The sequence below is a fragment of the Podarcis muralis genome, chromosome Z (assembly GCF_964188315.1).
Source record: "Podarcis muralis chromosome Z, rPodMur119.hap1.1, whole genome shotgun sequence".
Lineage (NCBI taxonomy): Eukaryota > Metazoa > Chordata > Lepidosauria > Squamata > Lacertidae > Podarcis > Podarcis muralis.
In genome coordinates, this window is record NC_135673.1 from 11,698,734 (window position 1) to 11,712,867 (window position 14,134).

At 44.1% G+C, this 14,134-nt stretch overlaps 1 protein-coding gene across 5 annotated transcripts in view; it reads right to left on the bottom strand.

Annotated features, from left to right (window-relative positions):
* The window catches only part of MVB12B (multivesicular body subunit 12B), a 99,863-nt gene that overhangs the window by 23,811 nt on the left and 61,918 nt on the right, over positions 1-14,134 (bottom strand). For all 5 annotated transcript variants that reach the window (XM_028715407.2, XM_028715409.2, XM_077922401.1 and 2 more), the window contains exon 8: positions 20-75. In XM_028715407.2, coding sequence (XP_028571240.1) covers positions 20-75 — 56 coding nt within the window. The remainder of the gene's footprint in view (positions 1-19; positions 76-14,134) is intronic.

A 14,134-nucleotide genomic window follows, 5' to 3' on the forward strand; every position in this document is an offset into this window, starting at 1 on the left:
CATGGATAAAAGAACTTACCCCTTCGGAAGCGCAAGCAAACTTCTCCGAGATCATAAAAGGCACTCCTTCCATCGCTACAAGCACAAAGAAAGCAGCATTAGCCATCACTCAATGCTGATGTGATTCACAGCACTATTTTTCAGTCAAGTCCCCAAAATCTACGTCTCTCTCACACTGTACTCACGTGTCAGTCTGTTGCATCTCCCTGACATTCCCCTATTAATTTCCACATTACATTTCAGCTTTCACACGACGTAAAAGCCAGGTCCAGAAAACTAACGAGAGTATACTGTGTTATTTGATTCCAGAAAACAAATCTGTTTGCAGCCCCCTTAACCTGCAAAATTGGGGGAGTACAATGAAAAAACTGTGTGTGGAGGTGATAGACTAGCATTCAGCTATTTCCTGCTATTTTCATGGAGGGATCATGGGGTAACAGAAGCACGTTTGTGTGGAAAGGGGTGGGGAAGTAGTGACATTGTTCAATTACACTATTTGTGTCGCACCACACCCACTGGTGGGAGTGAAATTTAGTGTGAAATGCTGATATATGGCCTAGGACCCTTGTACCTACGGGATTGCCTCTCCTGGTATGACCCATGGAGGACCTTACTGTCTTCAAACAAAAACATCTTGAAGGTCCCAGGCCACAGAGAAGTTAGGCTGGCCTCAACCAGAGCCAGAGCTTTTTTGGCTGTGGCCCCGATCTGGTGGAACGCTCTGTCACAAGAGACTAGGGCCCTGCGGGACTTGACATCTTTCTGCAGGGCCTGCAAGACAGAACTGTTTCACCAGGCCTTTGGCCAAGGCACAGTCTGACCCCCTCCTTTGGTAATCCTCATAGAACTTTAGCCCAGTGGTTGCCATGAATTTGATTTTAAATTGATTTTAGAATGAATTGATTTTAGAATGCTGTGTTACTTTTATTGTTGTTAGCCGCTCTGAGCCCGGCTTCGGCTGGGGAGGGTGGGATATAAATAAAATTATTATTATTATTATTATTATTATTATTATTATTATTATTATTATTATATTTTGGTCAAAAAGCCACAATTCTGTAGCACAGCAGGTGCTGTAAGGTGAAAGAAACATTAAAAAACAGGACAGAAGAACTTGCATTACAATCAGAAAAACTAACGCCTTGAGATCTAGGGGTATAGGGCGGTATACAATTTTAATAAATCACCACCACCATGTCAGAATGCAGCCCCTCACAGCACAACCATTACACTCAAGCTGGTCTTGTCTACATAATTTTTTGACATGCCCTCCAAATGATGACACTTTGGGATTTGGGGAAACATCTCTCCCTCCCCATCTCTCAGCCTCATTTTGCCTGGGCTTGGATTAGAGATGAGGGAGAAATTCAATTCAGTTTGCATTTAAGTTCAGTTTGCCTCCCTAATTTGCGCTGTCTCAAGCCATGCATCAAGGGATCAAGGGAAACACAGCTATCCTTCGAAATTCACACTTCCCCTGCCAAAGAATGCACACAATCAGGAAAAGGGTGCATAAAAACTGATAGATTGGTGAAAATCACATACAAAAATGCAGTGCTTTAGATAAAACAGTTTTGGAAGACTGTGTGAAAAAAGCATACACATTATGAGAAATTCATGTTAAAATGCTGATGAACTTTCATGAGGACTTTTTTAAAAAATCACATTTATTTTATGCATGTGGAATGCATAGCAGAGTACATACGGGTTTCTGCTCCATTTCCCATCCTTGTACTGAACACATTAACTTCGGAAGGTGGCTGTTTCATGCGCCTTCCGATTAAACCCCAGGACTTATTTCAACCCACTTCTACGACTCATAAGGAACAGCAAGGAACTATAAACAGCAGAAGCTACTGGATCTGTGTGCTGCTCCCTCATGTGGTGAACTAGGGAATGGCAGCTTCTCAGTGGAGGTACATTTCATGAGCTGGATTGCAGCCACCCACCTGAGCTGGTCACTAGATCCTCCTAAGCAGGAAGAGAGTACATAGGACTTCCCGTTTAAGCAGGGACTTGCTTGAGCAAGAGGCCTTCTGAATTCTGGTGTGTTCCTGTCATTCTTAAGTTCTGGTTACTCACTGTCACTGCCTTGCACCTGCCATGCCTCTCTCTTATTTTTGCTTTGTTGATATACTATACTGAATTGTTCATTGAATTTTCAGGCAGAAACCATAATATGAGCTCAAGTGCTTCTTCAGACTGGAGCTAGGACATAGAGAACAACTATCAGTCAGTGTGTAGACAATACTGAGCATAGAACAATGGCCTGGCACAACAGAAGGCTGCTTGTTTGTTTATTTAATTGCATTTACAGCCCACCTTGACGCGGGTGGCGCTGTGGTTTAAACCACACAGCCTAGGGCTTGCCGATCAGAAGGTCGGCAGTTCGAATCCCCGTGGTGGGGTGAGCTCCCGTTGCTCAGTCCCTGCTCCCGCCAGCCTAGCAGTTCAAAAGCACATCAAAGTGCAAGTAGATAAATAGGTACCGCTCTGGCGGGAAGGTAAACGGCGTTTCCATGCACTGCTCTGGTTCGCCAGAAGCGGCTTAGTCATGCTGGCCACATGACCTGGAAGGTGTACACCGGCTCCCTCGGCCAATAAAGCGAGATGAGTGCCGCAATCCCAGAGTCGGTCATGACTGGACCTAATGGTCAGGGGTCCCCTTTACCTTTACAGCCCACCTTACTCTCCTAAGAGCTCAGGGTGGTGCATGAGTCCCCCCCCACCCCATATTTAATGCCCACAACAACCATGTGAGGTAGGTTAGGATGAGTGGCAGAGACTAGGTTACCCAGTGAGCTTCATGGAGGAATGAGGATTTGAAGTCTTGTCTCCCACATCCTAGTCCAACCCTTGCTCCCCAAACCTCCTCTTTAAATTGAGAAGCTTTGGAGAAGACAGGAAGCACCCAAATATTTATAAAAATCTAGATTCAGGTTCAGAGCCCATCTGCTATGGGGCTCATGGGGAGATTTTGCACAGGATTGTTGTGAGGATTAACTGGAGAGTGTCCTCAGCTCCTTCATGGAAGGAGAAAGGCTTTGAAAGGCACGTGTGGAGAAACCCACAGCAGATGAAAAGTGGGGGAAATATATGCCAAAACGACTCAGCGCTACAATGTGGATTTGCCCAAGCAGATGAGCTTCCACAGAGCTGTAATTAAGGAAACCTGTAATTAAGCAGATGCCCTTTATCGGAACGATTGTGCCTTTTTAAAAAAAGATAAGAATGTCAAGACGCACAATGAAATCTGTTATTAATGCTGCTGTGTCAAAGAGAAGTGAGCACGGAGTCGCAAGAATCAGTCTTGTCAAGGTCTGTCATCAAGAGATTATTTGTGAAGTCTATGCTTCGGAAAGTATCAAGGTGGGTGGACGGGAAAAAGAGAGACCGGAGAGATGGACATGTTCAATGGCTGCTCCTTAGGGAGAGAGTACTGGCAAACTGTTGCCATGACCCATTTATCACAGTCAGTGTGGGACGCTCTCTTTCCAATAATCAACAATATCTTCTGCTGCTTGCCCCCTATTTCTTGCTAGGGATCTCAAACTAGAGACTCCAGATTCAAATGTACTTTTTGAGAAGGGCTGTAGCTCCATGGTAGAGAATCTGTGTGACACATAGAAGGTCTCAGGTTCAATTTCTAGTATCTCCTGGTATGGATGGACCTCGTCTGAAATCCTGGAGAGCGACAGCCAGTCAGTGTAAACCAGGCATGGCCAAACTTGGCCCTCCAGCTGTTTTGGGACTACAACTCCCATCATCCCTAGCTAACAGGACCAGTGGTGAGGGATGATGGGAACTGTAGTCCCAAAACAGCTGGAGGGCCAAGTTTGGCCATGCCTGGTGTAAACAATACTGAGCTAGATATATCAATGGTTTGACTCAGAGAAGGCAATGTTGAAATGTTCTCATGTTCTTCTTTCCTTGTCAGCCCATGCTGGAGGAGGAAGCTGCTAACTTGCTCTCTGGTGCCCTCTGTTGCTGAAGGTCAAAAGGTGGCATTACATTTATCAGCACAATAGGGGACAGATGAGATGAGGGGCCAGCAGGGTTCCAACTAGCCCTATGAAGCTGCTGGACTTGGCCTTACTCTGATTTGTTTCTGCTTCCTGATTTTCCATTCAGCCCTGACTTGCTTTTAGGCTCCTGGCTTACTATGGACCAGCTTTGACATGTTAAAAACCTGTGACATCATAACGTATTAGCTAAGGTCTTATTTGCAGTGTTCTATTTCTGCATTGTTTTGTTAAGAGGGCTGACACTTTGGAGAAGATGGGCTGTGAATACAATTGTATCTGAAAGCACATTGTCACACTTTCTCCAGGCACTGGCGCATTATGTACTCTAATGCGCCTGCTCTTCTTCTGTGTGCATCATATCCCTCTGCTTCAACCTCAAATTGTCAAACCGGCAATTCATCTCCCTCCAGAATAGCTATATTTTTAGCAAAGGCTACCAACAATACCCCAAATTTAAACACACTGGTGAATTCCCATTGGTCACATTGGCTAAATATACTGAGTTGCAGGAGAAAAGAGAGTTTTAGCTGAAACAGAACAACATTTCCATGAATAATAAGCACTTGTTCTCTCAAAAGGAAAAAAACAAACAATGGGATCAGAAACAGGAGGAATTCTAACTACTAATTGCTGTTATTATCTCCTATGTATATACATATCTGCAGCATTTCACGGTGATTATGAAAACGCGTGCAATTGTTCCTTTTGACTCATTCAAAGATCAGATGGTTTCTTCAAATCAATGTTAATAAAGAACTTTATGGAACAAAGAATGTGACAAGCTCAAGAAAAATTATCTAAAAGCGGGTGAGGGGAAAAAGGTATGCCATATATAGCTGTCAGGAGCTGTGAGGCTAGAGTAAGGGCTGCTGAATTTTTGCTTATGGAAGTTTTAATGGGATTGAAAACTTACATAATAACACCAGTTCATGCACCTGTTTTCCATTTTTTTCTGTTGCCTCCCCACTTTCATTTACAATACACACACAATGTATATGTGTGTCTATCTATCTCATGTCTTGATGAGGCAATTCCAGCCAACCAGGGATCATACGGATAATGTAGTAATATTACAAAATCAAGCTGCTAATTCAATTTTCAAAACCAGAATAAGGGTCCTCAAACAAAAACCTATTTCCCCCTCCACAGTGAAGCATAGCTAACTGGAATTGGCTAGGTGATGTCACAAAGCCAAATCAGAGTGAGTGCAATGTCTCCTCTCTTCACTCTAAAGAGGTATTCTCATCTCCATTTTGCAACCTTTCCAAATGAAAAATTACCAAAGCAGATGAGAAACAAGGGGACATTTCCCCTAAGCCCTTGGTAGAACCAGGAACTGTTGGATCGCCGATAAGCTGTCCCTCAGAGGGAGTCACTTTGAGCTGCAAATGTGAGAGCTGCCAGGAGACAAAGTCTCCAGCCACCCTAACAGCCCACTAGTCTCTCCCCACCCAACTATGAAAAGTACCTGGCTCAGCACTGGCCTTTTCTTGCTAGGGAGCTACTTCCCCTAGTTCTTGCTCCTTCACCTTGGATGCTCTCCTCAAACCCCCCAAGTCCTAGGAACTCAGGCTTCATGCTCCAGCAACCCAGTAACAGCAAGGTACAATCCAGCAGAAGTTAAGACATCTATCACCTCCGGTGAACATATGGCAATGAGAACAAATTTTATACAACTGAGGGAAGTGATAATGCTTTCCCCAGACTTAATACGTGCAGTAGGGGCTACGTATTTTAAAAGAAAGTAAAAAGGTAAAGGTAAAGGTACCCCTGCCTGTACGGGCCAGTCGTGTCTGACTCTAGGGTTGTGCGCCCATCTCACTTAAGAGGCCGGGGGCCAGCGCTGTCCGGAGATACTTCCGGGTCACGTGGCCAGCGTGACGAAGCTGCTCTGGCGAGCCAGCACCAGCGCAGCACACGGAAACGCTGTTTGCCTTCCCTTTATAAAGCGGTACCTATTTATCTACTTGCACTTAAGAGTGCTTTCGAACTGCTAGGTGGGCAGGCGCTGGGACCGAAAGACGGGAGCTCACCCCGCCGCGGGGATTCGAACCGCCGACCATGCGATCGGCAAGTCCTAGGCACTGAGGTTTTACCCACAGCGCCACCCGAGTCCAAAAGAAAGTACTGCCTGCATAAACACTCCCACGTCTTTGATGGCATAGAATGCTGTGTATATTTGGGCTATGAACAGACCCTCCCTGCTGCCACCTCAACTTTGCTGAAACCAAAGGAGCCTAATCTTCTAGAAACATAGGAAGCTGTCTTATACAGTGGTGCCCCGCAAGACGAATGCCTCGCAAGACGGAAAACCCGCTAGACGAAAGGGTTTTCCGTTTTTGAGTTGCTTCGCAAGACGAATTTCCCTATGGGCTTGCTTTGCAAGACGAAAATGTCTTGCGAGTCTTGCCATTTCCCCCCCCGCTCCCCCCCTTTTTCTAAGCCGCTAATAGCCTTTTAGCAGCTCAGCCGCTAAGCCTTTAATAGCCGCTAAGCCGCTAATAGCGCTAATCCGCTAATGGGGTTGCTTCGCAAGACGAGAAAACCGCTAGATGAAGAGAATTGCGGAACGGATTCTTTTCGTCTTGCGAGGCACCACTGTACTGAGTCAGACCACTTGGTCCATCCAGCTCAGTACTGCCCACAGCGACTGGCAGCAGCTGCCCATGATTTCAGCACTACCTGAAGATGCCAGGCATTGAAGAGCGACAGCCCCTTCTGTGCCCCCTTTTCTGCAGAGCCGGAGCATGGTTTGAGGCAAATGTAAATACCTCATTCTTTTTTGAGTGGTTCAGCAGTCAGCCTCACAGATAAGGCCGAAAAGAGCCCGCTCCATGTCATTATTTATGCAAATAATTAATTACGCCTGTTTCCGTCAAGCGGTTTGTCACGACACATTAATGACTTGATAGACTCCCATGAACTAGAGAACACTGGGGGGGAAAACAGCCCTGCGCGCCTTCGTCGTCATTTAATTTAAAAATGATCCTGTGTGAAATTATCTCGTCATGAGTGATGGAAGCATAAAGATCAGACTCAGCAAAGCTGCTTTTGGATCATTGCTTTATTAATGGGGACATAAGAGAAGTGAAAAATGCTGCCATTGTCAGACTAGGCTCTCCTGAAGAAGCATGTTGGACATTTGGTATGCTGCAGGATGAACCAGCACAGCACGGGAAGATGGAAAAGCCAAGGGAAGCCAGAGACCCAACGCATCGAGTGGGCATTCTACTTTTCTGTCTACACCTTAGTATCTACTATGTGGTACTGTTGCTGCAATTATCATAGCTACTGTTCAGCACTGTGGTTGCTTTTGGAATCAGCCTAAAACCCCAAATTAGCACATAACGCTGCTGTCAGACAATCCAGCACCTGAGGCCCAGAACATACAACTCCAATCAACCCTTTTCAACTTGAGGGCCACATTCCCTTGTGGCAACTTTCTGAGGGCCATATTCCAATGCTGAGCCACTCTAGAGGCAAAAGTGGGCACAGCAAAGAATGTAAATTTTACCTTTGTACAGTAGGGGAGCTTCTCTCTACCCTTCATCTAGGTAAGCGAGAGGCACTATCAGACTTTGCCAGCACATTCCAACCATGTGGTGTGGAGGGCCAGTGAAGAGTGCAGCCTGTGGAGAGTTCTGAGGTCCAGAGGGCCACACATGGCCCCTGTCTGAGGTTACCCAGTCCAGGCTTATTTGTTTTTGGGCTTGAATTAAAATACTGAAAAGAGTCATTCAAAGCCCTAAGTGGCTTCCTTTGAGATAATCCTCAGAGGCCCTGTTTTGTGGTCCATCCATAACATGAGAATCAGGCAGACTTGATGGAGGCCTTGTTTTATGCTTTATTGCAAAGGTTTATTACTTAAGTTACAGAGACACCATGTCTCTCAGTACCTACTGCTGAGGAGCATAAACATGGAGAAGCTTTTTACCTTCAGGACTTGTCTGAGGGCTTCCAGAGACACATGGTTAGCTACTGTTAGAAGCAGGAAGCCGAACCCTTCGTATGATCTAGCAGTGAGCTTCTTACATCCTTCTAACTCCTTGTAATAGAAAACTCAGTTGCTGAGTGCAAAGGATTGCAAACAGAACGAAACCACTTAGGCTATGGGCACACCATACATTTAAAGCATCCAGCCCCTCAAGAAACCTGGGAACTGTCCCTTATTAAACATGGAGTTTGGGAATTGTAGATGTGTACAGGCAAACTACTGTTCACAGGATTCTTAGGGTCTATGTGCTTTAAATTAATAAGTGTTTATGAAACCTCAGAAACAAGGAGGTATCAGAATGATCAGGGGAACTCCACGTTTGATAGAAGTACAAAAAAAGAGAAACATTTAAGGATCCGTCCCACACCCACAAACCCCTTAACGATGCAACTGTTTTTAGATGTTTTTAATTGAAAGTGTTTATAGAACGATCTTCCTTTGCTTTTAAATTGTGAAGCTGTTTGCCTCTCTGGGCTCCTTGTGAAGGAAGCATGGGTTATAAAACAGACAATAATACAGTAATAATAATAATAATAATAATAATAATAATAATAATAATAATAGTAATAATAGTTAGTCTGCTGTTCTATTATGCTGCATTTTATTTTTACGGCAAGCAGCTTTGAGACTTATTTTTAAATAAAAGTAGGGTGCAAATAATAAACTATACAAAAGGAGAACGGAGGACTGGCTATGGGGTGGCAAAAGTGAATGAAACAGGCGAACTCTCTAACCCAACAGAACACCGTGAGAAGACAAACAGGCTGCTTTTGCATGGCAAAGACATACTGCTGTATATTTTGCGGGTTGGGCCTGCCATCTGTTGTCGTACATTCAGCAGAGGCTGCCTTGCCATCCTGCTTCCAAGAGGATTAGCCCAAACCAGCTGGGTTCCAGGAGCCCCACACATCCAGACAGCTATTCTTCAAAGCATCCAGGATGGGATCCTTCCAAAGGATGGGTGGGGGAATTTGCCTGTGTTCATTTAGAAATCTATTCCGTCCCATTTCTGCATCGATCTGTAATCTTTTGCTTGCTTTTAAATTTGCAGGAAAAATATGGTCTGTATCCAACTAGATTCTACACATAAAAGACATAATGAAATTAACCGATCTAAGCTAGTCATGCCCATTATTCTCAATGGGTCTACTCTGAGTAGGAGTAGCACTGGCTAAAACACTTCAGCACAGGGTGGGGTGGGGATTCACCTAATGATCCCCATCAGCAGAAGCACTCCTGTGTAATGGAGCTTTCCCTCTTCTCCCCCCCCCCCCCGCCCTGTCCCCTGATTATTGTTTAAAAGCCATCAATGAAAATTCATCAGTGTTTTAGTGCACCCCAATGTATATTAGTAATTCTACCTCATATTCACATTTTTGCAAAGCGATTTCCATTAATATAATGCTTTTTTGCATGTTAATTTTACCAGTACATATGTTTTTATGGACACTTCTTCACAGTATACAGGCAACTCCCCATCTGTGTGCATTTGAGAAAAGTCTGATCACTTGATGCGCACACAGTTTTCAGCTTCAGAAGGGGACGGAATAGGGCGAGGGTGGAATGAAGCGGGCTTATGCGTGTCCCACAAACATGCAGTGCCTTGGAAAGCAGCTCCCATGGATATGGGGAGTTGCCTGTGTGCATTTTTGTACATGTTACATGGCTGGAGAACACTGCAAAATCCAGAGAAGTTGTCACCTGCCCCTACAAAGCATGCCTTCTTAAATCTGTAAGAAATCAATCTTTTAGCATGGCAGCCCCCCCCCCCCCACTTCAGAACTTCTTGCCTATTGACATCAAGGAAGGCACCTTTACTGTACACTCTTTGATGCCCACTAGAAAATGTTTTGTTTAGACAAGCCTATCTGGCAATGTGCTGGCATTTGTTTTAATCTGCTTTTAGCTTATAGTTGATTGAGGGTTGCCATATTTTTAAAAAGTGAAAATCTGGAAACAAACGCTCCTCCCCCCCCCAAAAAAAAATCTTTAAAAAAGTAGTAGTTTTGGAGTGATTTTTAAAGGAAATTCACCAAAAAGATGCCCGGGTTTCCCCAGACATTTTAACAGATTTTTGAAAATTCCGCCCAGATGCCACTTTTTGACGGACAAGTCCTGGCTATGTCCAGGAAATTCCGGACGTATGGCAGCCCTAGTTGATTTTAATTATTTTCTGAATATTTTAAATAGCTGTCTAACCAACGCTTTGACATGTTCTGTTTCAAAATATAGTGTTGGTGCTGACCTTTAGAACCCTAAATGACCTTGGCCCTGTATGCCTCAAGGACTGTCTCCACCCCCATCGTTCTGCCCAAACACAGAGGTCCAGCTCTGAAGGCTTTCTGGTGGTTCCCTCACTGTGAGAGGTGAACTTACAGGGAATCAGGTAGAGGGCCTTCTCAGTAGCCACCACCACCCTGTGGAACGTCCTCACATCAGATATCAAGGAGATAAAAAACTATATAACCTTCAAAAGACATCTGAAGGCAGTCCTGTATTGGGAAGTTTTTAATGTTTGATTTTTGTATTATATTTTTATATGTGTTGGAAGCCGCCCAGACGGGTATGTATGTATGTATGTATGTATAAATAAATAAATACTGTTTGTGGTCCTTTAACAGCGGTGCCAACACATGCAAAGACACCCCCCCCCCAAAGCACATGTGGCAATAGCTACATGCCATGCTTCCATATCACTGAAATTAAATTTATATTTATTCATTTAATGTGTCTCTATATTAAAGGGTTCCTTCAACCTCCTTAAGAATGCATATTTAGCATGCAGTTCCATTCTGAAGAGATAAAACAAAAGAGATAGCAATTAGGTTGAGAGTGATTTAAAAACATTGGGGAAGGGTCTTTTGGGGGAGGGAAGGGAATCAGAATCATTAGGGCAGCAATGCTATTTCTATTAGGTATGTTTTATTTGCATATGCAAATTTCGTCAAAATAGGATGCCCCCATTAATGTAATTGCTAATTGCATAATAGCCACCAATCTCCATATAGATCAAATGCCCAAGCCTTGTAGCTATTAGGGAAATGGTGCTCTGTAATTAAGATTGTCCTAATTTCCAGATGCCAATTAACTATATAATTATTAGCCCCCTTTCACTAACACAAAATTAAGGATTTTCACCCATATTAGTAAAAGGTTTGGGTGCCCCCCCAACATTACTTAAAGAGAAACTACCAGGCAAAACAGGTCCCTAGGAAAACCATCACTGTTTCAAAATTCAGTAGGTAAATATGCTTATTAACTATTCCTTCAAAGGCAACTTAAGCCTTGATTATTCAATTATTTTGTTCAAAATCCACCAAGGGGACATTGATGACTTCCATTTTATTAATTCCCTTGCAAGGTAGGCTAGGCTGCGAGAGAGTGGCTGACCCATGCTCACCTAGTGGGCTTCATGGCTGTTTGGGAATTTGAACCTTGGGTCTCCTAGATCCTAGTCCAACATTCTAACCACTACACCATATTGTCTTTCCCCTATGGACAACTGCATCTGATATTAGCATTAGGAGAGGTCCTCTTTTTCATGAGAAGCAAAATCAATGGGGAAGTGGGAAGAATCCCCATTTATTTAAAAGATTGGTGGCTCAACTTTCTGCCCAAAGCAGTTAAAGATGACTTAATAAAAACCCTGTCAGCATAAAAGGGAGGGGGGAGAGCAAAGAAGCACAATACAGTGTGGACAGAATAGATAACAGCATCCGTGAACTAGCTCAGCGGTCAGGAAGCCCTCGATAGATAATATTGAGCAGGCAAGTCAAGTATGAACAACTTGCATACACCACAACTAAACTAAAGCTAAAACAGAACTCATTACCAGAAGTTTGAATGAACCAAGGAAGACTTTCAGCTTATCTACACTATACATTTATAGCAGTATCACACCACTTTAAAGAGTCATGGCTTCCCCCAAAGAATCCTGGGAAATGTAGCTTATTAAGGGTGCCAAGAGTTGTTATGAGATCCTTGTTCCCTTCACAGACCTACAATTTCCAGAGTGGTTTAATAACCATTCTCTTTTCTCAGGGCACTCTTGAGTGCAACAGCATTCTCCTCATCTCCAGTTCCCAACTAGTATTCAGAGGCATACTGCTTCCAACAGGAGGGAGAACACAACTATCGTAGCTAGTAGCCATTGGATAGCCTTGTCCTCCATGAATTTGTCTAGTCCTCCAGCATGGTGAGCCAGTGTGGTGTAGTGGTTAAGAACAGTGGACTCGTAATCTGGTGAACCGGGTTCGATTCCCTGCTCCTCCACATGCAGCTGCTGGGTGACCTTGGGCCAGTCACACTTCTCTGAAGTCTCTCAGCCTCACTCACTTCACAGTGTTTGTTGTGGGGGAGGAAGGGAAAGGAGAATGCTAGTTGCTTTGAGACTCCTTAGGGTAGTGATAAAGCGGGATATCAAATCCAAACTCCTCCTCCTCCTCTTCTTCTCCTTTACAGCTGGTGGCCATCACTAAATCGTGTGGGTAAGCTCTGGAAGGCCTCTGGTTATCCCTCTTGCACAGCCCCCCAAATCCCCACTGAATTCTAGGGAGGGAAAGTCATAATCCTTGGACATCCACAAGGCAAGGTTATTAGACCCCAAGAATGGATCCAGCAAAAGCCTTTGGGGTGTGTGGGAGAGAAGAATCACAATAAACCCATCAATCAAAACTGTTCTTTTCTTTTAAGTTCTCCACTAGAAATAGCAGAAAAAGGGATTACCGAAAGCCCATATAATGGAATCATATCCACTACTCCAAGCCAGCATCCTGCCCCTTTAAATTACCAGATGCCTTACGCAGAGGTGTGTAGCTCTGGAGGTCACCTGACCCTGCTTGGGCATATAAAAGAGCCAGTTCGATATCCTGCTGGCCCTGGGAGCTCTCCAAGTCCTGTAAGCTTGACAGGTTCCCGTTATCTGCTCCTCACTGTTGTGGATTGCCTTCTACTTTGGGTCAGCTTCCTTGGACCCTGTCTATCACACTGCCAGCTTTCGGCCCAACTAGATTAAGACAGACAGCAGACATTTGTGAGAGATAAAAACAAAAGCCACATCAGCAATACAGGGAAAGCTATCAGATGACTCTCAAAGGAATCCGAGAACAAGTGCACGCCTGTGTTCCTAAGTTGTCCCCCCCCCCCGAAATGACAGCGAATTTAAGCTGGCACCTATGCCCTGTGACTAATGAGAGCTACCTGCTTGAGAACAGAAGGCCAGGCAGCCAGGTAAGGCACTCTTGGCAGGAATCAACCTGGGCCACACGGCATTCATCATCTGCTAAACCAATCCACCAGCTCCAACCACCATTTGTCATTAATTGCGCTAATCAGCAAACCATTACTCTCTTGATGACAATGCAACACTTATTAGCTAGTTATGGGGATGGAGGTGGGGGGAGGAAAGGGGATTTCTAGCCCCCCTCCAATGTGTATCTTAAACATGAGTCCATAGGGAAGAAATGTCCAATTATGAAAATAAGAAATTTGCTATCATCTCCTACTAATAAACCACCTGAGTAGCTTGAAACATCGCTGAAGCTAGAAGACGTATACAAGAACAATCTCATAACAATGTACATAAGAGGCCAAATAGCAGCTGGATAGAAGACCTTTGTTTAAGAAATGATTTGAGGACTTCGAGAATGAGAAAACAATAGGAAAGGCTGTACGATATAATCATATGAACTCGACTGCATCAAATGCTCTCTGTTCGATTTCTCGATCAGAAGTGATACTTACAGCATGTGAGAAATATTTTCTGAGAAAATTCTTGATTGAGAGAATATTCACTTTCCCTCCTGCCCAGTCCTATTTAGTGTTGTTCTGCTATCTTCTCCACTGTTGCTTTGGTGCAATCCTCTCCGCCCGTCCGTCCCCCCCCCCCCCCGGCCCAATCAATTACTTTGTCAAATAAACATTCACATCATTAGTATTAGAAAATGTGTAGAAGGTAGAGAAATAATATGGTGTACTTATTTTCATCTTTATGTGTTTATTTTATAAATATGTTATTAGTATTTTTTTCTTTTAGGAGGTAGCAAGGTGGGTGAAGAAGGGAAGCGGGTGACCCTGTGGGTAAAAGCCTCAGCGCCTAGGGCTTGCCGATCGAAAG